This window comes from Lathamus discolor, chromosome 2, assembly GCF_037157495.1.
Source record: "Lathamus discolor isolate bLatDis1 chromosome 2, bLatDis1.hap1, whole genome shotgun sequence".
Classification (NCBI taxonomy): Eukaryota; Metazoa; Chordata; class Aves; order Psittaciformes; family Psittacidae; genus Lathamus; species Lathamus discolor.
In genome coordinates, this window is record NC_088885.1 from 57229145 (window position 1) to 57256761 (window position 27617).

The 27617-nt window shown below is 47.9% G+C and overlaps 2 protein-coding genes across 7 annotated transcripts in view; both read right to left on the reverse strand.

Annotated features, from left to right (window-relative positions):
• Nucleotides 1-791: 791 nt before the first annotated feature.
• On the reverse strand, nucleotides 792-15090 carry HHATL (hedgehog acyltransferase like). Its single transcript, XM_065669273.1, has 12 exons — nucleotides 15057-15090; nucleotides 13416-13562; nucleotides 12801-12868; nucleotides 12358-12471; nucleotides 11465-11659; nucleotides 10546-10755; nucleotides 6499-6670; nucleotides 5704-5848; nucleotides 5299-5334; nucleotides 4300-4501; nucleotides 2730-2871; nucleotides 792-1448 (listed from the first exon to the last, which is right to left on the reverse strand). Exons 2-12 carry the CDS (start codon nucleotides 13519-13521, stop codon nucleotides 1327-1329), a joined length of 1512 nt encoding a protein of 503 aa, XP_065525345.1. The 5' UTR covers nucleotides 13522-13562; nucleotides 15057-15090; the 3' UTR covers nucleotides 792-1326.
• Nucleotides 15091-17288: 2198 nt separating this feature from the next.
• CCDC13 (coiled-coil domain containing 13) overlaps nucleotides 17289-27617 on the reverse strand; it is a 35597-nt gene continuing 25268 nt past the window's right edge. For 5 of the 6 annotated variants that reach the window (XM_065666930.1, XM_065666932.1, XM_065666933.1 and 2 more), the window contains 3 exons: nucleotides 26153-26307; nucleotides 22646-22760; nucleotides 17289-22108 (listed from right to left, as the gene is read on the reverse strand). In XM_065666930.1, coding sequence (XP_065523002.1) covers nucleotides 21949-22108; nucleotides 22646-22760; nucleotides 26153-26307 — 430 coding nt within the window. In that variant the 3' untranslated portion in view covers nucleotides 17289-21948. The remainder of the gene's footprint in view (nucleotides 22109-22645; nucleotides 22761-26152; nucleotides 26308-27617) is intronic. The other variant, XR_010609978.1, reaches the window with a different exon arrangement.

The following is a 27617-nucleotide window of genomic DNA, read 5'->3' on the forward strand; positions in this document are numbered from 1 at the left end:
TTTATTCAATACATTCCGTATGCAGTGCCGAAGTCTGCTTCTCCAAGGAAACTGTTATAGGCTTTCCTTCCACCACCCAACCCCAGATCACTGCCCTTCATTCAGGGTCTTTCTGCTTTGGTTATATATAAGCATGTGTGCTCATTCAGCCATGCAGTCATGGGCTTAGGATGTGTGCACCAAAGTCAGTTGAGGGATGCATGGCTGGAGATGAGCAAGAGTTGGCTACGGCATCTTCAGCCATGGACAGGAATGTGAGCTTAACCCTTTGTCCATGGCATTTGAAAAGTGCAAGTGGGATTTGGTTTGAGTCCCGGGACATACATCATAGCAGATGGTCACGGTGGCCACATCAGCCTGACACCTGGCAGTGGAGAGCCCTTTGGGTTTACGCTGGGGTCTGGGGACCAAGCAGCTGTGAGCCATGTGTCGTGTTTCTTCATTAGGTCCCCAGGTGACTTGTATGTGATACACGATAGCTGTGAAGCAAGTGTGGCTCCTGCACTCTCCTTAACTATGCCTGATGTTGGCATTAAATCACCTTTTTTCAAGACATCTAGTACTAAGGAGACCTGTTTTGCAGAGGCTGTAATAGCTCACTCCACACTGCTGTCAGTGGTGGGGAGATAATACCCTTCAACTGATATTAAAGACATCCTGGTCTTCCTAGCCTTTGTTATAAAGACTGTACTATTTATTTCTAGCTACTTGGCAGGTATAGATTGTGTTGAGCCATTTCACAATCCTTACTGTGCAACCGTAAGTGCTGAGCACTTGACAGTGGATGCTGACCACTTCTTGTAGTGAAGGAAACATGGGATTCTTGGGCTAGAAGTGAGCTGGAGGTGGTCTGCTTAGAGCAGGCTCAGCACCAGCTAATCTCTTTCTCATAGCTGTGTGTCTGGACCACCATAAAACCTCCAGTTGTGGAGCTTAGAGAGTCTCCTCTGGGAGACATGGGCTGCAGATCCTGGGGGAGAGCTGAGTGCTGGTGAAATCCCTGGAAGAAGGGGGTGAAATCTCCTGCACAATGTCAGAGGGTCAGAAGAATTACGGGGACAGCTCTTTCTAGCATCAAGGAAATGTCCTGGGAGCCTACCTCAGCAGTCTGTCGCACATGGGGAGCCTGCAAAATGCCCACTGTGTCTTGAAGAAAATCTTTCCTGCAGCAAGGGAGTGACCTGTGCTTTCCAGGTGACTTCTACAGGGGTAAGATACATCAGTTCGATCGTCAGGAGTGTTTGGAGAGCCCCAGCCAGTGGCTGGCCTGACAGCAGTGGCTGGAAGGGGGACAAGGCTTTGGGACAAGCCTGCTGATGCCTTCCTCTACTCCGCCTTTGCTTTGTCACTCTTCTCCTCCTTGATGGCCAGGATGCGCTCATGCTCTTTGATCAGCTGCACTCCACAGTATGTGATGAACCAGATGGACAAGGTGCTGACAGGGAAACCTAGAAGATGTAGGGAGACATGGTCATCTTGGTGTGGCTGCTTGCCTAACAAGGCCAGCTCTTCTCTCCAGCAGTGCTGCCTCCCAGGTGTGTTTAGGAGGTCCTACAAGTTCATGATGGCCAATGACATTTTCGGTTGTGGATCCAACCCTACAGCTTCACTGAGAGAAGAGACAAAACCCCAGGATCAAGTTTTAGATGGAGCTGTGCCTGAGCCCACTAAAGCATCATGGACCACAGCTAATGTGGGAATATGCTGGAGTGGCTTTGAGAACTGTCTTACCCCCAAAACTCTTTATGCTCCCCAGGTTTAGTCTTGGTTGACTTTCTGCCTATTCAATCTGCCCATGTCCGTTGCTGTTCAGTACTGTGACCTTCTGGAAGTTTTAGGCCCCACTGATGCTGAAGATCAACCCCAGCCTTGCTCTTTACCCAGTGGGGACACCATGTACCCCTAGGAAAACACATGTTTTTGTTACCTACGTAAGTGACTGAGAGCTGGGAGCTCTTCTGTTTATTTATGAAGGATCTGATGGCATTTGTAATCACAAATCTGGTATCCACAGCAGAGAGGAGACACAGGCTTTGTACCTGCTAAAACAGGACCTCTGAAACGAATAATGCAACCAGCAAAAGCCAGCTAGCTCAGCAGTCAGGCACTTCTGGCACACTGAGCCCAGAGTGTCACATTAGCTGTTTCCTACGCCAGCCCCGTCCCAGAGATGGCTGGAGGACGTGGGCTCCTGATGGCTATTTATACCCTGGGGTGCTCAAGAAGACTTCAAAAGAGTGCCACCATCCACTGATGAGAAATGTACATATTTGATGTACATTTCCAATATACTGCAACATAAGGGTTTGTACCTGTCAGCTTCAGGTTGACACAGGAGTAACTGCTTGAGAAAAAGGAGATGAGGCAGGACTGGTAAATCACTTTCTCCAGCAAGGAGACAATTTCATTACCTTGGTGGGGTGAATATGACCTTTGCATTGCTGTAAGGAGTCTAAATCACAGTGTCAGGCTGTGCTAGGAGCTGTACAAGCACACCTGAAAAGCAGCTTGTGCCCCAGAGAGCTCACATGAGAAGGGTGGGAGCTAAGAAACCACTGCCTGCACCTTTTCCATAAGAATGAGGCACACTGGGAGCAGCCACATAACAACCCAATGGCCAGGCCACTTTGTATCCAAGAGGACTTGGAAGTCCCGGTCCTCAACCCCCTTACCAGCATCCTCCCATCAAGAGGAGGGTCCCTCAATGGGGAAGGCTGGTAGCACCTTACCTGTCTGGAGAAGTCTCTTGGTCACCAGCAGCGCAAACTCCAGGCTGTTGAGGGCTAGGATGTTGAAGAGGATGATGGCCCAGAAATTCACAGCCCCAAAAACTGCCCTAATCCGCCGAGACATGGCCGCTGACATTTTGGCCTGTGGAGGGAACAGGAGCAGAGGGCGAGGAAAAATGGGGCTGTAAGGATAAGGGAAGCACTGGTCCAACTCCTGCCAAACTCCCGCTGGGATCCCAGGGGGGTAGGCAGAAATTAGAACAGCCTTTAGTGTCTTTGGAATGAAGAGACATACAGAAAAGGTAAAACTTGTGCTCTGCTGCTGGACTCATATTGGGACTCTCGACTGGTGTTTCAAGGTCCCATGGGTAGGGGCAAGCTGTTATACATGGTTTCATGTTAATGGTAAAAGCTGAGTACTGCTTTCTTCATCTGTTGCCTGGGGTAAGCCATTCCTCAAGGCAGATGGATGCTCTTTTACACCAGGATTATTATTAGCCCTATGTGCATAACACTCCCTGCTCCCCGTAGAAATTGCTTCTTAGGACTTAAAAAAACCCCAACAAGCTGAAAACCCACTGACAGCATCAGAGTGAAATTGTCACTGACATATAATCCTCAGGAGCAGCTGCTGTGAGTGGGGCAGGGAAGTGGTTTATAGCAACCTTCAAAGAGCACGATGAATCCCCAGGCCACTTAGTGCTGAGAATTGCGGTGCTGCAGGGAAGGAGATTTCACTCCCTGTGAGTGCTATAATCTGATTAGAAGTTCAGCGAGGGGAGCAAACAGGAGGACTCCTCTCAAAGTTTTTGTTCAAAAGCGGTCTTTACTGAGCTGGTTTAGGACCTCCAGACTTTAGATTGGGCAAAACAAATAAGCAACATAGTTGTTTCCAGGATGGAGTTTCCAAAGTTTCATTTCCAACATATCCCCAAGGTATCTTGGTCCCAGAGACAGGAGACTGAGCTTTGGAGTGGTTGGAAAATGATTCAGTCTAGTACCTAAAAGTTTGCTTTTATCAGAAATCAGATCAAAACATCAAAACCACTCAAAATATCAAGATGTTTTGCAGAACAAGAACAAGTTATTTTTATATGGGAATGTATAAATAATTCACCAGGGACAGACCTCAGATTGTGTGTACATCTGTGGTACTTTGAGACTTGTTGGGGTTGCACTTCTGGTTCTCTTGGACCTCCATTTTCCCTCTGAAAGCTCCACACCCAGCCTAAATGTCGTATGGGCAGGTGGGAATTTGTTCTGGCTGGGTGACACAGAGCATAAAATGAAGGGATGCAGAGCACCAGGACTGTGTTTCCCTCGGCCAGTTAAGTAGCTGATTGTAAGGGTGCTAAAGGCTACAGGAAAAAGCTTCAGGTCTCCACACAGGAGGCCTGGACATGGAGCTGCATAGCTTCATCAGCAATGCTGCTCTTCAGTCTCGGCTGAAAATGGATCTGACTTGTATAACAAAGTTTTATCTCCCTACAGTCATGGATGTTTTCCAGCGCCAGAGTTTGGTCCCAGATCCATTGACCTTTCCCCATCCACTTGCAGCCCGGCTCCTCACCTCCAGTTTGGCAAAGGGCGCCTGCTGGAAGAACTTCTGCACCCAAAGCTCAAAGTTAAGGCCAAAACAGTTGAAGACAGACCAGATGTAAATGATCTCACATGGTCCTAGCCACAGGGTGGTGACTGCGAAGGTGGCAATGGAAGCCACAAGCTCCTTAATGATGTTGTCATGGTTCTCTCCAATGTGATCATACACGTACCTAATGGTCAAGGAAAGTGGTTAGTGCGCCCTGTAGTGAGTGAGACCACTCACTACACTAGTGAGTCCCTTATCCCATGCTCACCCACCACAAGCCCCTCACAGGCAGGCCAACATAGAGCACCCCAGCAAGAAAGGAAGGATGTTTTGGCTGACACGTTCTAGCAATAAACTGATCTTTTCTGCAGTCCAGCTGCTTGTGGCTTGTGTTCCTCACAAGCCCACAGCTCCTTCAGGACAAAATACCACCCTTTTCCCCTCTTGCAGGTAAAGGGTTGATAAACTATAGGGATCTGTAGAGCTGTAGGCTATCTCGGGCTTGCTGCTGCACAGGATTTCATCACTGAGCAGCCACTACCTTCAGTACAGGTTTACTGGTGTGAACTTGTGGCTGAAGATTGCTGACAGGCTCAGGAAGGTGTAGATACATCTCAGGTCACCCTTGGATACCAGGATATGGGAGACCCAGGATATGGGAGACCTGGGCTCAATTCCCCTTTTGTCTTGGTGGAATATGAACCTAACTCTTCCTCTGTCGAGGGAATGCTAAACCCACCAGACTTAAAGGGACCTCTGGACAGGACTGTCTTATTTCTAACTTTTGCAGGGGGCTGTGGCTCTTTATGGTGATTAATTCAAAGGTCTAATGGATAAACAGACCAAATATGACTTCATGCCATAGTGGGATTCATTCACAAGAGAAGACATCTCAGCTTTGGGACGAACAGCATTTAATGCTTCATTGCTATGCGACGAAAGGGAAGACCCTGAACCAGACTAGAGATGGTTAACACTTACTTGCATAGCCAGTCATTAATCCCTCTGTCAAAATGCCTATAATGCAGATGATAAAAAGTATGTTAAAACACACAGTGTAATGAATTACACCTTTCCACACTGCAGTCAGCCAAAGAAGGTACTCAATCCCCTGGCAAAGTACTTGTTCACAACAGTTCCCCATGCTCCTTCCTGAACAGGTCCCACTGTTTATGTGGTGATAACCTCTCTTCTTATCTGTTGCTTCCTGCCCAAGAATACTTCCCTGGTCTATGGCCAGGTATAGGCTATAGGTTCAGTATATATATTCAATGCAGATAGTCTCCACCTCCTCAGAATCCCAGCCCAGATGTCCTCCCCTCCATGCATGTTTCGTTCAGGTCAAACATGCCATCTCTCTTCATGAGATGCATGTGGGGTACTCACGTTTCTGCGAAGACATAAAGCATGGTGATGCATTTTGGAGGCTGGGGTGGGTCCAAATGGTCCAGTCTGGCAATGGTGTTGATCACCCCAAACATGACGGCAGCTTTCACCCAGTCATACACCAAATTGGAGTAGGCCAGGCCAGCTGGAGGAAAAATAAGAGTCAAACAAGACTGTCTTGGGGAGGAGTCTGACATTGGAAGACAAACCCTGTGGGAACAAACACTAAAGATTTCTAGTTCCTATTGCTGCACCTTGCTTGCTGTATCCTGCTTCTTCCCTGCCACCCTCCAAGAAGAGTCCACCTTCTGTCCAACCCTCCATTAGGAGGCTGAAGACAGCAGCTACAACCCCCTGAGCTGCTCTCTGTACAGTCTACACACAGGGGCTATTTCAGTGGCTCACAAACACCTATAATAGGTGGCCACCTGCGAAGGCATCTGAGATAACAGATGTGCCTCTTACAACATCATGGGGCTGATTTTTCGGAGGTGCTGAGCCCTTCCAGCCCAGAACAAATGCAATAGGAATGTCTTGGTGCTCAGCCTCTTAAACCCACAGCTAAACAATTTACATTGGGACCTTGTAAGAACATCAGACCAACACCATCTTCTTTCCAGGGCTGCCTGACTCCAGCTCTGTGCATTATCAATGGGAAGAAGAGGGGCTTTTTTCAAACCTGTCCAACATAGGCATTGCCAAAGCCTCTCAGTAAGGACTACTGGAAATCAGAATCACTCACCACTGCCCTGAAGCTGAGTACATGCGTGAATGTGTCCAAGCACAGCCACTCACCCAAGGACCAATCCGAGAGGCGGTTCATGAACTTCAGGTCAGAAGGGAGAGTGAGGATGTAGAAGAAGTGGAAGAAGATGTCCACAGCAATGATGGCCCCAGCATGGATGAGGGCATGGACCCGGATGTTCCTCATCTCATCGTCTTTGCGCCTTAGCTCTCGGTTGCTCACCTGCCCAGGATGGCGAACCAGTAAAGGGCGGAGATGAGATACAGGCAGTGTGTTCTTCCATCCAGGCAAATGGTTCAAACAGGGACTCAATGCTGCCTTTCAAATCACACCATGACCTACATGGCCCAAATCACCACTGATTTAGGAGCACCCAAGGAGGTCCCTCCAACACCCCCACCTCCGTGCTGAGCACAGCAGCAATGTGCCTCCGGGATCACCCTTCTAGCAAAGGCTGTTCCCACTGCTGGGCTTTCCAGCAGAGCAGGCACATGGTGTAATGCCACAGTGACAGGTCTGGCTGTACCTAAGGGGCCCGAGTTGGGGTGAAAACTATACCGACCAGGGAGCTGGGGTTTATGCTTGTTCTGCAGGGACATGTTCAGAAAGTCAAGTTTGCTTAAGGGTGGCCCTGTGCACAGGTCACTAAGGGAGAGCAAATGCCCATACCCATCACATCCACAGGGTGCCACAGATTGAGGGAAGGACATGGAATCACAGAATGGTTTGAGGGGAAGGGACTTTAAAGCTCATCCATTTCCAACCCCCTGCCACAGGCAGGGACACCTTCCACCAGACCATGTTGCTCCAAGCCCCATACAACCTGGCCTTGAACACTGCAAGGTATGGGGCAGCCACAGCTTCTGTGGGCAACCTGTGCCAGGGCCTCACCACCCTCACAGGGAAGAACTTCTAATATAGGAATAGTGAAGAATTTTTTCCTAATATCCAATCTAAATCTTCGTTCTGTCTGTTTAAAGCCATTCCCCCTTGTCCTATCACTACAAGTGCCTTGCCCAGGAGAGGCTGGGAACAGGGCAGGAGTCACACCTGTAGGTCTGCCAGGGCCAGCTGTATATTTTTTGGCCAGGATCATTTGGAAGGAGGAGAACGACTGATGGTCTGTAGAACTTCTGCTGCAGACACTTGCTGGAAATGAGAGGAGAGCTGCTTGAGAGGCCATCCTGAATAGGTTTGAATCTAATCCATGGGGATTTCTTCTCTGCTGTGTTTTGTACAAACAGGGGGCCGGGCTTTGCCTCCCAGAGCTGTCATGTCTCTGGCTGTTGTAACATAATCACTATCCAAGGAAGCTTTCAGGATTACACTGGGCAGATTGATGTCCTCGCTTCCCCGCATCACCGTAAAAATTGCTGCTGTATTCAAAATCCTCTTATGTTTATTGCTTTCGCTTTATTCCCTGCGAGAGGTGGGAGCTCCCCCAGCATAATCCACAGGCTGCCACACCAGCCCCGTCATCAAATCCAGATGATTTCTGTGTATTAAAGCCTTCGCCAGATTTCTTTCATGTCTGTTATATGCCAAGTGCTTCAAGGGTACAAAGAGGCCACTGGACCCTGAACTGGAAGAGAAGCTGAGGGAGGACAGGCTCTGGCATGGAGATGTGTGGGAGGACACAAAGACCCCTTTCATAGAAGCATTTAGAGAAGAACACTGGGAGAAGACCTTTAAGATCACCAAGTCCGGCACTGCCAAGTCCACCACAAAACCGTGTCCCCAAGCACCACATCTACAGGTCTCTTCAAAATTTATTTGTATCATTTATTATTTATCTGTATTTATTTGCGTACCTCAGGAGTGGTGGCTCAAGCACTTCCCTGGGCAGCCTGTTCCAGTGCTTGACATCCCTTTCAGTGAAGAAATATTTCCTAATATCCAATCTAAACCTCCCCTGGTGCAGCTTGAGGCCATTTCCTCTCACCCTTATGCCTGAAGCGTGATGGCATCATCCCCTTGTGGTCAGGGCTGGGGTCCCCACACTTCCAGCCCTACAGAAGTGAATTTGTTCCTTTGATCCTGGTAAGGAAGGTGCTTTTCAGCTTCCATGGAGTTGACCAAGCCATGATATAGAGGAGGTCCCATCACACATAGAGCTGCAAAGTCTCCACCAGGATGTAGCACCAGTAAGAGCCAAATATACAGATGTGTTTCCTAACTGGGCTGCTCACCCCAAGCTGGGGAAGGGACTCCATCTGCCTGTCCCTATAATTGCTGCTGGGCAGTATGGAATTCACCTCCGCGATGAGCGGCGGCTCCATCAGAGCAGGGGAGCATTTAGCCAGGAGATGGCAGTAGTGACCAGGCCAAGACAGGACCTCCGGCTTGGGCATGGAAAAGGTGTTGGGACTTCTCTTGCCTTTAGGGTAAGCTTTCTAAGCAGCATAGAGGGGAGTTGCTCCTTAAGCGCCCATAGATATTCTGGTCTCGGGCTGTGGAAAGAGTAGGCCATTGGAACTACGTGATCTTTAAGGTCATTTCCACCCCAAACCATTCTATGATGCTGTAAATAACACCCCCTTCCAGATGAAGCCTTGTAGGAATGGTGGAGTTCACGTGCTGGAGACATGACAGTTTAATGCCCTGATTTACAGACACCTGACTGCGGTGTTAGGAGAAGCCAGCACTGCCCATTTTATAGGAAAGACTGATGAAAAAAGGGGGAAAGAAGGGGAACATGGGGTGAGGAGGCAACCTGGAAAGGAAAAGCCTTGGGATGGAGAAGAGTCCACCAGCAGCCTGGCCATCCCTGGTGCTCATCTGCTGAGAATGGGCTGATGGCTGCTGACTCAGTGCACCGCAAGCATTCCATATGGGGCACACCAGAGCTGACCTTAAGATCTTGAGGGTCAAATTCTCTAAAAGTCCTTTTAAATAGATCCTATAAGACCCAATGGATCCTATTCCTTCCAACATGCAGCACAAGGTTATTCAACTCCCCAGGTGATGCAGCAGCAAGGAATGGGACTCAGATCAGGGCTCACCCTGCTCACTGGAGGAAAGAAGACCAGTGCAGACCCTTTCTTAGGCAACTAGTACCAGCCAAGCACTAGGGAGAAGGTGCTAAGCTAGGCGAGTCTTCAGTCTCCTCCTCACCAGAGAGGCTCTGGGTTGTTTATTTCTTCTGAATTCACAAATGTTCTTCCAGAATGCTCTTGCAATCAAAGGTCAGTTTGGGTCCAAAACCTCAATGTAGCCATTCTTGTTTGAAAGGAAATAGAGGGGTGGTGGCAATCTTTCCCAGCACCATTGCTGACCAAGAGGTCCCTTCCTCAGCAAGCAGTACCAGTCCGCTTTGATGGCCAAGGTTGATCATTGGTGTAAAAGGATGTTGAGCTGGGAAAAGCGAGGAAGGACAGAGCACTACTGCTTTTCACGATCTTGGCTGTGAAACAGCCCCAGAGGTCCAGCCTTCTGCTCATGTTTTCCAGTGCTGTTTGGAGTCTGCTCTTCACAAAGCTCCCCAGGTTTTGTGTGATACAGGCAGAGACTTGGGGCACCAGAGTATTTCATGAGGATCAGAGGAAGTCCCTGGTTGCTTCTTCATTCGTTTCTATTTGCGATCTTATTTATTTCTAGAGAAACATCACAGAGGCCATCCCCAGGAATGCTGGGTGATCACTTCTTGGGCAAACCAGCTGGATGGAAGCAAAAGAGTGCCCTTGCTGTTCCAGCCATCAGCATGCAGAGGCCCTGCAGATGGGCACCACAGGTCTGGCTCTCACCATGGCCTCCCAGCACAGCACAGTGGGGCAGCATCAGGCAGCTGGTGTGGCAGCACTTGGAAACTGAGCTTTCCCCTCCTCACCTCAGCATGATGCTTTCACCACAGCAATGCCTTCCCTCCTGAACTGATCAGTGGCAATGTCCCAGAAGGAAAGTTTAAAACCCCATCAGTTTATGCCTCTCCCCACAAAAATCACAGCATCATTGTGCAGCCCAGACTATGGCCACAGACTGCAGGCAACCATGAGAAACTCTGCAACCATTTGCACCTTCACTGCGGCAAAAGGTGGGGTTTTGTAGGCATTAAACCCAAGCAAACAAATGCAGGGAAAGGTTTATTGAGGAGCACTCACCTGGGCAAGGAACTGGTCAAACGTCATGACAGGCCCGAAGAAGAAGAATGGGAGGTAGAAGTTGTACTTGAGGAGGTCAAATATGGAGTAGATGCCCTCTTTCTTCTCAGTGCTCTCAAGTGCAAAGCTCATGCAGCGCATGATGGTGAACCCACTTCCTCCATAGAAAAGGACATCTTGAAGATCAAAAGCTCCCGTTACAAACCCGCTCTGGATGAGAAATCAAAAGTTACCAACAGGCACACGGTGTCACTTCTGTGTGCCCTTGCTTTGTGGAGGATGTCATTCCTGGGACACCACATAAAGCCTCTAATTATGCTCTGACACCAATTGTCCCAGGAGCTAATGAGCCTTGCTCTTGGAAAGAGAAAACCAGGGCTTGATTTCCCAGCTGGTTCCTGCATCCTGGAGGAGATCCTCTTGGCCATGTCTTTACCAAGCAGCTGTGGGTCACAGAGGCTTTACTCTGGGGTGGGAGCATTTACCCTGCCACAGGGAGTGAAGAAAAGCCAGCACAAGCCTGATGCACGGACACGCACACATTTCAGGAGCTGAGCAGCAGGCAGGGAGGGACGGCACTGTCCTTCTGAGGGACTGACTAGCTTTATAAGACCCTTCCTGGCTCCTCTCCACCCACCAGAGACAGATCATCTTAACCGAGCAGAGGCCTAAGAGACAGGCATGGACCCCTCCCAGCACTGTGTTACAGATGGGGAAGATGAAGCATGCAGCAGGAGCACATCTCCCATGGCTGACAAGCTCCTGACTGAGGAGCAAGGACTCAGGTGGAGCTCTGATGTACCATGATAAGTGGCCATGTTTGCAGGTGCCCCAGGAGCCCACCTTGGAAATAAATCCAATGAGACAGACACAAGTGGGCTGGACATGAGGCAAAGAGATGGACCAAGACAGCACCTACCTGCCACGAGCTAAATGGCTCCATCTTGAAGGAGGCAAGACAGCAGAGCCCAGCCACGTAGCAGAGCCACTTCTGCTTGGCCAGTGCAACAGAGTACAGGACGAGGCAGTGGGAGAGGATGATCATCAGGTAGATGGGCCCCATGCTGCTCAGCACGGCCAAGAACCCATACAGCATGTACACCACAGCCCGGTGCTGCAAAAAGAATCACAGAATGGTTTGGGTGGAAGGGACCTCACAGCTCATCCAGTCCCAAACCCCTGCCATGGGCAGGGACACCTTCCACTAGACCAGGTTGCTCCAAGCCCTTTCCAGCCTGGCCTTGAACACTGTCAAGGATGGGGCAGCCACAGCTTCTCTGGGCAGCCTGTGCCAGTGCCTCATCACCCTCAGAGGGAAGAACTTCTTCCTCAGATCCCATCTCAGTCTCCCCTCTGTCAGTTTAAATCCATTCCCCCTTGCCCTGTCCCTACCTGCCCTTGTCAAAAGCCCCTCTGCAGATTTCTTGTTGTCCCCTTTAGGCACTGGAAACTGCTCTAAGTTCTCCCTGGAGCCTTCCCTTCTCCAGGCTGAACAAGCCCAGCTCTCTCAGCCTGTCTCCATAGCAGAGGTGCTCCAGCCCCGGGAGCATCTTTGTGGCCTCCTCTGGGCTCACTCCAACAGCTCCGTGTTCTTTTTATGCTAGGGGCTCAGAGCTGGACACAGGGCTGGGGGGGGTGGGGGGTGGGGGGGGTGGGTCGCACAGAAGCAGCCCTAACCCATGGTCAGTTTGGTGAAAGCCTCAACTCTGCTCTCCCTATCCTACAACATCACAGAACATCCCTCGAACCCTCTCCACAGTTTCCCGGTCACCCAGGTGCTTTCAAATCCATCCCACCACATCCCTGGCTCACCTGTGGCACCGTCATGGAGCAGATCTTGCCAAAGAGGATGTGTCCTGAGAGGGCGAAGATGATGACGTTCCTGAACGAGGTGAACCACATCACCCACTCAAAATCAGCCACATCCTGTGGGAGCAGGACCAGTGCCTTACTGTCCCCAGCGCTTGCACCCCTGCCCCAACACCCAGCGGGAGGGGAAACCACACAACTTTCAAAGACTGTTTTTCCCATTTTCCACCCAAGGGCTCCCGAGCACTTTAGCTTGGTCATAAACCCCCAGGAGATGTGAAGTGCCTCATCTTGGTGGACACAGAGGAGAGCATCCATAGTGCTGAAGGGCTGATATTTTCCTGACAAAGCATGTCAGCACCAGAACAACCAGCTCTGCTTCTGCAGCGCTCAGCACTGACCGTGTCACCTGTAGCTACCAAAGACTGAGTCCGTCTTCTTCTTACCATCTTCCTGCCGAAGTAGTGCCAGCCCGGCTTTATGCCGTCCCGAAAGGCCTTTCTGTTCATGCTGTCTGCAAAAGAATCAGAGTTACGTGGAGAGAAACAGCTGTGGGAAGTGGGGCCTGGGTTTCAGCAAGGCAAGGAGCCTTCCTCACCGTAATGATGGGCCATCAGAGCTCAAACACCGCATCCCAAAAGTGCCTAACTCTCATGGAGTGCCTAACGATAGGAGTCGGGCTCCTCAACTGTTTCTGCAAGACTTCCCAGCAAAGCCTCTTTGCAGTGCGGATTCCAGGGACCCGCATCTAATCCATGAAATCTTCAGGTGTTTTGTGGCTTCCACACAAAAGACTTGTGAACCAGCCTCATACAGGCAGGGTGACTGCCTGCTCTGGGCACTGGCTGGAGAGCCCTGAGCCATAGAAATGGGGACAAGGGAGAAAGCAGGCAAAAAGGCAAAAGTCCTTTCTGAACCTTGCAAAGGATTCCCAAGCTGTTCTGTGCCCAGACTAAAGCCAGGGATCTGCTGCTGGTATTAATAGCTGTAAAAGCAGCCACTGTACACCCATCCTCCCTCCCAGGGCCCCCTCATGGGGGGATGCAATAGGGAGCCATTACCTCTGGATGCTTGGAAGATCTCACTACTACTGTACACCACAGCGCACGTCACAGTGAGAGCATAAAAGCCCAGTTCGTAGTTGGGAAGCACCGCTTTAACCCCCATGGCAGCAGGTTACTGCCCCAGCTGATGCACGGGATCCAGACCTGGGAAACGGAAGAAAACCAGGGGTGAGAGCTCCACCTGCCCTCCTACCCCTCAAACATCAAGAACTGCTGCCGGTCCTTAGCTACTTCCTTAAAGGGTGGTAGCTGAAGGAAGACGGTAGTACCTGGGGCTGAATGCTCGGTGCAGGAATAGTGGTTGCTGCTGAGCACTGCTGCAAAACCCGCCCAGGAGCCAGGATGTGGGGACAGCTGAGCTAGGTGTTCCTGATAAAAGGCTCTTCTGGCTCTTACAAAGTGCGTCCATCCCAATGTTCAGAGATGCTCCAGGATGGGGGTCCTCCAGCTCGTTTCTGTCCTGTCCCCCCCCCCTAATTCCTAACTGCATCTTTAGAGGAGATGCAGGATATAGCATAAGGACACTCCGGCTAGAAAGAACATGATGGGATGCCCTTGCTCCTTTACCCTGGGCTGCTGCTCACCTTTTAGCCGGGGTTCTGCCCAGCCCCAGGCTCTTGGGGGCTTTAGGAGACGCCGGGCCAAACTGCTCCCAGCCACCGATCTCAGACCCCCACCAACTGCTCTGCAGCACCCATCCCAGCAATTAGCCCGGTCTAATTACTCCTCCCGACGCTAATTAACCTCGAGTAATTAACGTGCCTCTCAGCCCGACCCGAGCTCCGCAGCGCCCCGACTGCTGCGGAATACGCTGCCTGGGCCACTGCCCCCCATCCGTGACATCTCCCCCCACCCCACTGCGGCACGGTGCTCTTCGGGGGGAGAAAGGGGTGGAATTCTGCTTATAGGCAGCAGTAAAAGACGACCCGGTCACCTTCTGCTTTTGCATCTGCCTCGCGGAGCTTGTGCTGAGGGTGCTTATTTAAACGACTTTTTTTGTTTGTTTGTTTTTGTTAATTATTATTATTAAATTTATTTTCTTTCGGTCAATTTTTTAAGAGCTTTTTAGCCGCGATGCGGGGTAACCCCATCCTCCCCAGGGCTGGAGAGAGCGCTAGTCCTGGGGAGGCGGGGGTTGTCCGGGTGCCGCTGCGCCGCGGTCCCCTGCGGCATGGGGGCAATCACAGAGGTGGCTTTAAAAAGCTTTTTAAATTCATTTCCAAGCTTTTCAAAGTTGGATTTTTGGGGATGGAGAGAGGGGCAAGGCCACCCCGAAACTGAGCCTGGCGGGGGGCAGTTACCGGCCCCCGGCTGCCGCTGGGGACCCTGCGGTGGGTCAGGGGTGCTAGGCGGAGACGACCCTCGGACAGTTTTAACTCCCAGTGGCTCCCGGGCTGCTGAGTCAGGTGCAAGGGGGTGCCTAGGGGAATATCCCCCCCCCCCACCTCCAGCTCTGAGCTGCGGCGGGGCTGCAGCATCCTTATCCCTCCGCTCCCCTCCGCCGCCCCGGGACCCCGGCCGGGCGGTGGGCGCTAGGCAGAGGTGATCAAAAGCCCCGGAGCTGCTGGAGAAGCGTGTCAGCACCCCTGGCATCCCCCCCGCCTCTCGCTCAGCCCCGCACCGCTCCCCGCTACTGACCTTGAGCCCCCGGGTCGCAGGGGGAGGCGGCAGAGAGTTCAGGGATTCAGTATCCGGCACAGCGACGGGGGGCTGCGGGAGGGGAGAAAAGAAAGGGGAGGGGGGCAAAGGAGGGTTTTGGGGGGCTGTTGGCTTGCCCTACAGCATCTCCCGGCCGCGGTTGGGGGAGTGTCTGCCCGGGTGTATTTTGGGGCTGCCGTCCCCCACCTTGCCCCCGGAGGAAGTTTGGCGGGGAGTGGAGCGGAGCAGGCGGGAGGTATTTTTATTTTAGAGCAGCACTGCAGAGGGGGGCTGGTTCAGGAGCTGTCTGTCACCGCAGCTGCCGGAGAGGACCCGTCCTGCCTGCCAAAGCGCACCCGGGCCAGGCAGCGCGGCCCGGGGCTGGCCAGGGGAGCCCCAGGGTGCGGGAGACATCCCGCAGGGAGCAGTCCCCCTAGCGGGGGTGTTTTGGTGCCCTGCTTTGAGCCCTGCAAGGGACGAGGAAGCCTCCATTGCCTTGGATTAGAGGGGAGGCAAATATCATTGCATGGCAATGGGGAAACTGAGGCACGGAGCCAAAAGGTGCAGTTCCTCCCTGGCTCCGGTGGTGTTCAAATCAGCACGGGGCTCAGAGATTGCCGCACCTGTATAAAACACCTTTAGGGGCCCCTTAGAATCACAGAATGGTTTGGATTAGAAGAAACCTTAAAGCTCATCCAGTTCCACCCCCCTGCCATAGGCAGGGACATCTTTCACTAGACCAAGTTGCTCCAAGCCCCGTCCAACCTGGCCTTGAACACTGCCAGGGATGGGGCAGCCACAGCTACTCTGGGTAACCTGTGCCAGGGCCTCACCACCCCTACAGGGAAAACTTTTTCCTAACATCTAATGTAAACCCACCTTCTGACAGTTTAAAGCCGTTCCCCCTTGTCTTGTCCCTACTTGCCCCTGTCAAAATCCCCTCTCCGGATTTCTTGTCAGCCCCTTTAGGCACTGGAAGCTACTCTTAAATTTTCCTTGGAGCCTTCTCTTCTCCAGTGCTCTCAGCCCGTCTCCACACCAGAGATGCTCCATCCCTCAGAGTGTCTTTGTGGCTTCTCAGCTTTTGCATCTGAAAACAAAACGAGATAGGAAGGGGCTGCGTTGGGTTGTGGCCTCCATTATTTCAGGATGGGCAAATACAGGTCAGCCAACTTATTAAAATCAGTGCAGCATCAGTCCCATCCCTGTGTCCTGTGGGAAGCAATTTGTACCAAAGCCCTGAGAGATCTGGGGAGATCTGCCACCCTGGAGCATGTTCTGGGCTGCCTGTAGGGTCAAAGGAAAGAAATAACATCCCTGGCTTTTATAAATACCTCTGTGGGTTTGTCTGCTTTGGGGTGAAAGAAGTCATGTTCTGGGCTCTGGAGGGAGGATCCTGAAGATAGGCACCCAGGATGGCACTGGCCATGAATAAAAAGGCTTTTTGGCTGCATTTTTAACTTGATGTGCATAGAGAGACCCTTGGCACTAAATGACCAATACTTTCAGCACTCAATGAGCCATTCTAAATTGCAGCAGATGGGCAGGATTTGGCGTCCTGCCCCTCGGATGCCCCCGAGCCTTGGTCCTGCTGCAGCAGCTCTTGGAACTTCATCTCTTTAGACCTTGGCATAATTGAGTGGGTGCTTACAGGCAAAGTAATTAAGCGATCAGTGCAGATAAGTGCAGCAACACAATTCATCACACTCTGTGTGCGTGTGGAGAGCAGGGGTTTACTGCCAGTCATGTCCGTAGGTCAAAGAGCCTCTGCAGGAGGGAAAGCTGAGGCTCTGCCCCCACCAACGGGTGCAGATGGACATGGACTTGCTTGGTGGCAGCATGGTACAGGAAGGCAGCAAGCAAAAGGGCACAGGAAAACCAACAGGTCATGCCCCAGGATCCCAACCAGTGCTAGAAGCTCAGTGTGTTGAAAGCCGGAGGAGATGGGGATCTTGCTTTTGGGATGCTGGGAGGCTCCAGGGAGCAGTCTCCAGCCCCATCGTGCTGCTCTCCCTGAGCATCAGCATCCCAAGTTTCAGGATGAGGATAGATTCGAATTTTCTTTCTTTTAAAATCCTGAGTAATTTGTGATCTTGCTGGATTGAAAGAACAACACAAGTGGAGGGCTGGGCACCAGTTTTTCATGAGGCTCTGAGAACTGTGGTGATAAAAATTATTTAGCTTTAATTTACAGATATAATGAAAAAAATGGAAGAAAAAAACCCCTTGCTCTTGATTTCTAATATAAAAAGATTTATTTTTAATGTGATCAGCGTGCTGCCTCAGTACGGAGGACACCTTTGTGTTTTATTACCCCAGTGCTTTATGACAAGGTACTGTTTATGGCTTTGAGCTGCTTTTAATTACAGCTTATTTCTAATGGTTTTTGGAAGCTGTGGCACACGAGCTGAGGCCAGACCTTGACGCAGTGTGCTAACCAGCAAGTGGAAGGTGGTGGGGTTCAACAGAAGGTGCTTGGCTCTGTCCCATGGTGATGGGACTGGAGATATTTGGTGGGGACACCAAAGGAGGCTCCTCTTGGTTCCTATCTTACACTGCTGTCTTCCTGCACTCTCTGGGATGAAATGGAAGGAAAAAGAGTTATAATAACCCACAGTTGTTTTTTTTTTTTTTTTTTAATACTGCCTTAGGTGGCCCCATCAGGCTCCCCATGAAAAAGTGGCACATACCAACCCCACAAGGACTTCAGCAGACTCCTCCATGCTAGCAGGATGGCTCAGGAGAAGGGGATGTGTGCCCCATCCATCTGTTCATACATTGATCCATCCAAGGTCACCCCCAGGATCCCTCTCAGCTCCTCCAGTATGGCATCCCCAATGACACACCAACCCCATCAAAGGTCCCAGGACCTCCTGCTGCCATGGGGAAGGACTCTGAAGAAGGCTCTTACCACCTGTCAGGGACTACCAGCATCAGGTCAAAGCCTTCAGCTCCTCTCCTCACAATCCCCTCCCATTCTTGAAAAAAATTCCCCAATTAGGTCAGCTACGCAGTGGAATGACCTTATCTGTTATCTGCACCCTGCAGATAACCATCTCTGCTGACAAACAAGCTGCTCTAAAGCCTAGGATCTCACCCCCTGCATGCAGATGGGTTTCAGAGCTGTAAGCAGAGACGAATGGGATTGAGGTGGCATTTGTTGAGTGAGGCCGCTCTGTCCCATGGGAGCAGTCAGCTCTTGAGCTGGGCTCAGAGGGAGAGGATGAGGGGAGAAACCCAATACCCCTCTTGGCTCAGCCGTGGCTTAATTTAGAGCATGGGGGCCCTGCTGGAGTATTTTTCCATTTTAAGCTGAACCTCATTCCTTTTGTCATGCACAGGGAGAGGGCCCTGTGCCTTGCAGGGCAGTAGCAGCTGCTGACTGTGGCTGATGGAGAGGTTGGCAAAGCAATTTCCAACTCGGTTCCTCTGTGCCACCAACTTCTTTCCCATTTCACCCATGTAAAGAACTGAAATCAGTCTTCTTTCTTTGGAGCATTGGGAAGGACATCAGACACCCACAGCCCTGATCTATGGCTGATCCTCCACCACTGAACCAAGCAGACACCACATTAGGGAGAGCTCACTTGCGTCGATACTATCTGTATTTAACCACGCTAATGCAGCTGAATTCATGTTATGACCAGTTTGGAAAGCCACATTCTCACACTGCCTGCTCTTTGCAGGTAGGTGGCTTGCAACAGGCTGAAAATAAAATTATGACAATTCATCAAATACTATTTATTCCCAGAGGTTCAGTGGTACCTCTAAAATCAGATGCATCCACAAGGCACTTTATGACTGCTTTGTGGAAGTGCTTTGCCCCCCTCTCTAGGCTAGGAGACAACCTTGGGCTCAGCCCAAGTGTTTGGAGGTCTTGTATTCTTAGCATACATTAGTTAAAAGCTGGGCAAATCTTTAAAAGGAGTGTCCATAGCCTCAAATACTTGCAGCAAAATTAACCTCATGCTGTTCTTCACAGCTTAACTGTATCCACCAGTCTGTGCCAGCGGTGCTGAGCGTTATCACCACCAGCCTGTCACCACCATTAGCTACAATGAGAGACTGAAAAAACTCTGAGCTTATCAAAAAGCAGCCTGTGACATGACTTTGCACAGGATGAAGGCTGTCCCAGCAAGGCAATGCTGCATATTCACACTGCTTTTATCTAGCAAAGAAAGGTGTAACAATGACTGGCTGCAAATTTTAGCCAGAGAAATTCAAATAGGAATCAAAGCACAGGATTTTAATGGACTGGTAATTATCCATGAAGCCATCAAACTTCCAAGGAAAGCAGGGAGTTGTGAAGGCTTCGGATCAAGCCCAGCTACATCCCTAAGAGAAATATTGTAGCTCAAACAGCATATCAAGCATGCTGGAGAGATCCTATGGCTAAGTACCAGTGGTATGGGTTTTTGTAGGCAGTGAGAAAAATATTGTCATTGGTTTTGTTCTCTGAGTGGTGGGCTGGGGTACCCGGGGTTGCTGCTTCCAAGGTCTGAAAGGATTTCTTACATTCAGCAACAAAGAGATATGCACTGCAAGAAAATCAGTCTCATACCTTGGAAATCTGGGAAGCAGCTGCTGCAAGAGTCAGCATGGGGATTAGTTCAAAGGCAGGTCACTGTGAAAATGCAGAGGGAATTTATTTCAAAACTAAAGTGAAAACTGAGATCTGGACAATTTGGCCTGTGTGCAAAAACCCTTCCTGACTCTGTGATGTGCAACAGATTGCACAATTTGCATGAGAAACAGTTACCTACAGGTACAGAATCTCTAAATAACTTCTTTTATAGTATCTTAGCTTCTTCTTTGCCAAAATGTCCAGAGGTGCTGTGTGTGTATGTATGCGGAAAAAGAAAAAACGCTTCTGTGCCCCCCCAAACAAACATATGTTTAAAGAAATGAGTGTTGCAGCATTTGAGAAGAGGTTTGCACCATGTGCTAGCAAGCCATATGTGTTCTGTAACATATAACACTCCCATTTTCATATCTCTGTTTTATGGCCATTCTGATGGAAAATGGTATGAGCTTCACTGCTTCGTCACGAGACCGGGGACAAATGCTGACCATGTATTAGAAGGGACAGCAGATTGCCTCTCATGTACATAGGTGAAAATATTATTGATTTGCACCTTCTATGTAAGCGAAATCAGAATCTCTAGCTGCAAGCTACCAGCCTGAATTTAGCAGCCACTGCACAGCAAAATCTCCACACCTCTGCCACAGCTCAGGCAGCTTTTCAAAGGGATCTGCTCGCTACTGCATGTCCTTATCTATCAGAGGTGGGCTGATTGCTTCTGTTAGGTCTGCTCTCTCTACCCCTCACCTCATAATCATCAGGATGGAGCTGAACAGAAACAAACTACAGCTCACTTGGATGAGGCTGTGTCTGTCTCTCAATCCATGATTTACAATTCCTTGAGTTGAGAGGATTGTAGGTTGCAAGACGCTTTTTCCTGATGCTATCAGCAAGGTGAACATTTCTGCTCCCACTTTTTGTGGCCAGTGCTGGTGGAGCAGAGCAGGGCTTTTAAATACAGGGGGGCTAACTCTTGGGTGCTGAACTTATCCTCAGCTCCCCGAGCTCCTCCATCAGGGATTCTGCAAACTGTTTAGAGACGTCTCTGAACATAAGCAGGAAAAGAAGACACAGGGATGACACCACCCTCGACGCATCTGGAGTAACTCCTGCTCTGCTCTTTTTCACATGCCTCATCTCAATGCAAGCAGTCAGGACACAAGCCCCGTGCTGGGGAAGGGAGCTGTGGTTTGCCTGGCCACAAATCCACTTAGTGCTAATGGTGGCTGGGGTTAAAATCTGACTAACTTCACACTCACAAAAAGAGGCTGACAAAGCAAAGCAGAAAAAGAAGAGCTTTCAAGACTTTCCACCAAGAAACAAAGCAGCACTATACAAAAATGGCTAGCTCTCCATTTGCTTGTAATCCCCAAGGCTAGCTCTCTGCTGGCAGGCTGCATGCTAATACCTTATTAGCTTGCGCTTGGTGTTCTCACCATGCTGCAAGAGACAAGGACAGAGACGAAAGGGTTTTCAGCATCTCCAAAAGTCCCACCACTACTGCAGTGAGGACCTGCCTAAGTTTTGTTAGCATTTCTTTCTAGTGAGAAGACCTGTGTAACAGGTGAATGCAGAGACACACAAATAGGGAATTCTTAACCTGGATGGCAAATTTCATATGGTATAGACTAATTTAAGGTAGGTCTGACTGATTGAAAGGGTAATCTGCACAGTCTAACTTTTCAGTGGAAACTTCACTGAGTTTCAGAAAACTCTGCTGCCAATATGTTCAAGCAAAGAAACAGGTTGGAATGGTAAGTGGAGCCCACGCGAAATTCACTTGCAGATATTCACAGGGCAGGCTAAATCTCTCCCTCAGCACTTACATGCTACAGAAAGCCTGAGACAGACAGGTATCAATGTGCTGATAAAAACAGAACTTGGTTTGCTCCTGGCACAAATTTGGAAGGGGGCTGGCGCAACTTTTATAGAGCAAATTCCTTCAAGAGCTGATAAAGGCAGCAGCGAATTGAATATTGAGCCCTTTTGACAAAAATTCTGTTGAAACTAGGGAGGTTTTGTCTAAAATCACACTGCAGACCTGCAGCTTCCTAAACTGCATCAACCTATGGCATGTGCAGTTTGAGAGCCAGTTGCTGGTTAGCTAACTCTCAAAGAAAGAATTTGCTGACATGCAAAACCTTCACTCTTTTTGTATTTTATCTCCACTTCTCATCCTCTTCTGCAAATGCTAAAGAAATGACATGATCTGAGGCTGCAAAACTAGACTGCCACTGCATTTCATTTCATGGGCACGATGCCTGAGCTCTCTCCCTGCTTTGCAGTCCAAACGACTCTTGAATATCTTGCTTAACTCTTCTCCTGTTTCTGCTGCTGAATGGCCTGTAAAAAGATATCCTTCACTTGGCCCATTGTGTCTTGATACAGTTTAAAGTCTTCCTCTTTCTTTCTCAGGGCAGTTTCCAAAGCGGCCTTCAGAGATTTGTTCTCATTCAGCTGCATCACAAGCCTATGAGGAAACAAAAGGAAAACTTTTATGTGCTCTGTGGAGCTTTAAAGCAAATTAGAACAGCACTTCAGCTCTGGGGAAGAAAACATTGAAACACATGCTCACTGGTAATTTTATGAGAGGTGTGAGAAAGAGCAGACTTGTCACTTGTTCTTTCTCCCTTTGAGATAGAAACAAGTATTAGATGGCCAATATACTTTTCAGATCTGCTTTGTTCAAGATTATAATTCTATTTTCACTAATAAGTTTGCAATCAATGCATAAGGAAAGGAAAAGAAAAAAAAAGGTGTCTTCCTTGCACATGTCTTGTGTTGCTTAACATCTGCATTAGCTTAACATTTCTGGGTATCTGTATAATTATTAGGAAATTTGTGTAAGAATGACATAGGGAAGATAAAACCAGATGATCTGTGGCTTCTGCAGATTTTGCTAGGTTTTGTCCTCTGAGCAGCAGGTGTAGGTAATATCACTGCTAAAAGGACAGCAACGAATTTTAGCTATTGTTAGTAACATAGCATGGAGAAGGGGAAACCATACCTTCTGCTCAGTTCCTCTACCTGCAATTCTATAGGCAACTTGGAAAGCTGAGCTGCAGAGAACTCCTTGCTATCACTCACATCCAAGGTGAGCCTTGAGTGACTCGCAGTCTGGCCTGTAAATTTAATCACAAAATAGAGTTTTAGTAAAACAAACAACCATTTTCACTTGGTAGCATGCTGAGTAAATCTCAGGAAACAGTCAATAAATAGGAAGGAATCTGTGAAGTTCTATGTATATCAATGAAGATACTGTAAATGTATAGAACAGCCATTTATTTTAATCTCCTTTCAGTGAAATTAGAACATGATGAGTTTGCATTTTAGGGTTAAATGCAGTAATTTGTGAGCCTACCTATTCAGACAAGAGTTAAAGCAAAGTATTTAAATGGACAAAGCAAAAGGTGATATAAATAGTTGAAAAGAATTATTTTGATGTTTATCTTGTCACTGTGTTTCACTTAAGCTTATGACAATCATTGATTCCTGGATGCCTGTGATAAAGTTTGTGTGTGGCGCACACTGAAGCAGCTTTTGTAAAGCACTTCGATCCTCAGCATAAACACAATATAGGTTAAATGCAGTAAAGCACTTAAATATATACCTCAAACTAAGGTTCTGAATCAGGAATGCTTTCCTCATTAAAGGCTTACCCAAAACATGCAGCATTGCTCCTGTCATTTCAAAAGGACACAAAAACTTTTTCTACAGTTATAGACAAATATAATTCAAATTTACTACTGGGACTGGAGAAGCAGAGAAGTGTGACCAACCAGCAAACCGCTATGATGGAAGAAGGCTCAGTGAAGACAGGCAAGGATGATGTGCTCGAGAAGCTAAGAAAGGAATGTAGTAAGTGACCACAGCTATCATACAGGATGCTGAACTTACCCCAACACAGAGGGAACTGGAGGGGGGTCTCTGCTGTAGGTAAATGGCTGAATCAGTTGAGTAAATGGTACTAAAACACTAAATCCTTCTCATGTGGAGTATCTAAAATATCTGGTCAGAGAGTACTGAACTCTGATGAAACATATGAGAAGAAAGAGGCTATGTTGTATAGCCAAGAAATGCTTTGAGTCTTGAGGCTGTGTTATACAGGACTGAGGAAAACCCGCTGTTACCTTCTTATTCTCATCTGGGATTTTTTTTTTTTTTTGCTAATTTAAAATTTGGATAAAACAGGAAAAAAAAAAAACCAACAAACAAACCCAGAAAAAAGAAAAGCATGAGTAATTTTAAAACACAACTGGTTGTGTCGAGCGACTCAGCACCATTATTGACTTCCCTTGAACTGAAGAGACCAGAAACATTAGATTAGCAATTAGATCAGCTCTCTCCAATTTTGCACTTTCAGAAAGAAAAGAAAATATTATGTCAATTAGTGGTTTCTCTAGTCTCTATTTTATATTCAAGCTTTTCACTTCTTCATATTTCCACAACTATCTGGCATGAAAACATTTAGATAACCTTCATGCTCTGCTGAAGAGGTGTATTTTGGGGTTGCATACTCGTTTCTTGTACAAACTCCAGGGTTTTGACACATTGCAAGGGGCTGAGCTCTCTTCAAAAGAAGGGTGGTGAAATATATTTTTACCTACCCAGCATGGACTTAAAGAGGATTTCTTTGTATTGGTCTTACTGCCAATCCTTTTCTACATTAGCTTTTGGTCCTTAAGCAGAAAAGACTAACAAACTAAATATTTAGTAAGAAGGAACCTATCACACTGGTAAGAATAGCCTGTTTCCTCCAGCTATTAAATGTCAGTCTACACAGAGGATGAGTTACCAAAGCGCTACTACAGCACAACTTGCCCAAAATAGCTCACGACCTGGAGAGCTTATTGCTGTATCTCTTTGAGGTTCCAAGGCAAATGTAGGTGGAGCACACGTGTGACAACAGAACGACACATCAACGTTTTACACTGCTAGGTTCTATCAAAGCCTGAACACTCAAAAATTCAGTTAAATTCTCCTCTAGAAGACAGCACCAAAATGCTCCCATACTGTTCAAGGCACAGAGTCAGTAAAAAGTGTACCACTGAGAACTGCATTCCCACAGCTCTCATCTGGATACTACCTGTCCCTACAGACCCCCTGATTTCTTCCTCTGGGCACCTGCAGAACCCTATGAGGGCCCCAAAGCCTCCCACCTCCAAACCTTCCTGGGAATCACAAAGGGCATCCCATGATACCACTTCTGTGAGCGCCAGCACTGCTCTCTTATCAAAATGAATGTCGTATATCCTAAAGGCTAAAGGCTGTAGCACTTTGTTTCTAAACTCTAGATTTCTATTAGGATCTAAGTTTCTCTGCACTACATTTTCTCCTGTCAGGCTCTCAGTTAATATATGTAAGACAGCTCTAAAAATCAGTGCTTACAGAAAAACACATGGGGATGAGTCAATGTTGGCTGAAGCCCTTGCTAAGGACACAACAGTTCTACTCCAAGGAACAGATCCATATTTTACAGACAGCAGTAGGTTTGACGCAATGCAGTTACAACAGTGTTTGTTACCTCAGTCTGACCCATACCTAAGGAGAAACGAGACCCCAGTGTGGGTGGAAAAGGAGGTGACTGCTCATACAGGCTAGCACTCTTGGTACACAGCAGCTCTAAGAAACTGAGGAGGTAGCTTAGTACACACTGTAGTGCTGGATACAGTAATGATGGAAAGCCACACCATCCATCTGCTGAGCTGCAGGGCAGTCCCCCTACGGCCCAAGAGATTGTACAGGGTCTTTGATGAGGCTTGTGATCTCTCTAGTCACCCTAACTTAACCTGACACCACCCCAGTATTTGCCAAACTGAAATTCCTGTTCCTACTGTTCATCTAACGGTACTTAAAATCTTTTTACTTTATGAAAATACACATAAAAAGGGAAACGACTGGAAAAGTTTCCTTGAGAATATGTGCCATTTTATTGGTTTAGACACTTTATAGAATCAGAGTCCTTAAGCAATAAAAGGATCTGATCGGGGAAATAGAAATTTAACATCCGCCATGAATTCCCCTCCTTTAACTATGCTAGTGAGGCATTCATATTTATAGCAGGAGATTATCATGTTCATGGGATAATAAATTACACCAGATCTAATTACTTCATCACCAGCAATAGTTTTTCATAGGCACTGACAGGCCTTAAATTGGGATGCGTCCTTTAATTCTGCTCTTAACCTTCAGATGAATCTCTCGGGCAGAAGTGTAAAGGGAACACAGCAGTATTCATGGTTGCAACATGAAGCAATGTCAAGTATTTTTCTGTAGGCTGTAATTCCATGAAAACAGTGTATTGCAAAAATCCTGACCCCACTTGAATCTGTGGCAAAATCCGCTTGAATTAAGTGGGGGTCAAGATTTTACATCCTGAATTGCTCCACTGGTCTGAGTAGGTCCAAATCACCATGTGTAAGGTCAAGAACTTGTGTAGGTTTGACAGATGAATGTCCAAATGTTGTTGCTATTAACCGCAAAGGTAGGATGAGGGACAAATGCTCCACTTTACCTGTTTTGCTCCTCATGGGAGACTTCTGTTCACTTGTGTCACTCCCTGCATCCATTTGCAGTTTTTCAAGCTGCTGTTCCAAGATGACACATCGCCGCCGCTCTTCCTGAAGACTCTTCTCAGCTGCCAAGATTTTATTGCTGCTTTCCTCCACCCTGACAGGCAAAAAAAAAAAAAAAAAAAGGGTAGTTCAGCTTATTTATGTCATGACTATTAAGGATCAGTCAGTCTCGATACTGAATCCTGCTTCTTGCTGCACAGCTCCCAACAGAGGGAAAAAGAGAATTTTTCATGCATCCGAAGGCAGAAATCCCAATGAAATTGTTCCAGATGACAACCTCCACATTTGCAAAACAGAATTAACTAATGAGTACAGTTGGAAATAATGGGTTTGTTAAGGGAGGTTGCCTAAATCCCTTAACACTGGCTACTTGTGTGATTTTACGACTCAGATGAGCAGGCAAGCTGCAGATTGCAGAGGAAAGAACTTTTATTACATGAATAACAAACTGCATTTTTAAAAAAACACTGGGAAAATTTGGAAGGAAAAAAGTTTATAAAAACAGTGTCAGTTAGCTGTTTTGCGTCAGTTATCTGCAAGTAAGAAAAGAAACTTGATGTTGCTTTTAATAAACTTGGCCATTAGATACTATCCTGGAAAGAAGTGACTGGAAAAGAAACTGATGGTTCATTCCATAGTGCAATACAGAAGAGCAAATTGACTCTCTATTCACCCTTGACAGTATCTTAGAAAATTAACTACAAAAATTTGATGCGTGCCCACAGATGGAGTCAGTAATGCATCTCGTGTGGGGCAGTGCCTGACACAAAACAATTTAGAGGAGTTTAAAGCTAGAGAGAAACCTGAATTCACTCACTGTGTTGTATAGTGCAGCATAAAGAATGTCCTTCTTGACCCCACAGGTGATAGCTGATTACCCTCTGAATCAGGAGACCTGATTAGTCTTATTTCCCTCCTAGCTGGCATAACTAAAAAACTATTACAACTATAATAAAATTATATCACTGTCTTAAAAATCTAGCTACAGGCAAGACTCTGACCTCCTGTGGCAGTGAATTCCCAGGCTGGTGGCATGCTATGAGAAAGTATATTTCTCTCAGTGGTTCTGAATTCACTCAACTTTCATTTAATCAGGTGTTCCCCTAGCATCCACATTAGACAAACAGTGGAGGAAAAATGACAAGATTAGTAATTTTTTTTAATGAAATCTTTTGCCATATATTAATAACTTAAATTAAAATGTTCCTCTAGCTCTCGCTCTTTCCCCAGCAGGGCCCAATCCTACAAACCGTTTACCACAGAGTATCTTCTGAGAGTATATTCTGTTCCACAGTGATTGTGGAACACAGTCCTAAATCCTGACAGCTGCTGTACAAAAATCCCACTCATGTAACCATTCCCAGCACTCTTCTCTTGGCTTAAGCATTATATGTTACTTGAGCT

Coding starts and splice junctions, on each gene's coding strand:
- HHATL (XM_065669273.1), bottom strand. CDS start 13,521: ATGGGGGTTAAAGCGGTGCTTCCCAACTACGAACTGGGCTTTTATGCT. Junction 10,756..11,464: donor AGCCATTTAGCTCGTGGCAG/GTAGGTGCTGTC, acceptor TTTCTCATCCAG/AGCGGGTTTGTAACGGGAGC. Junction 1,449..2,729: donor CAAGAGACTTCTCCAGACAG/GTAAGGTGCTAC, acceptor TACATCTTCTAG/GTTTCCCTGTCAGCACCTTG.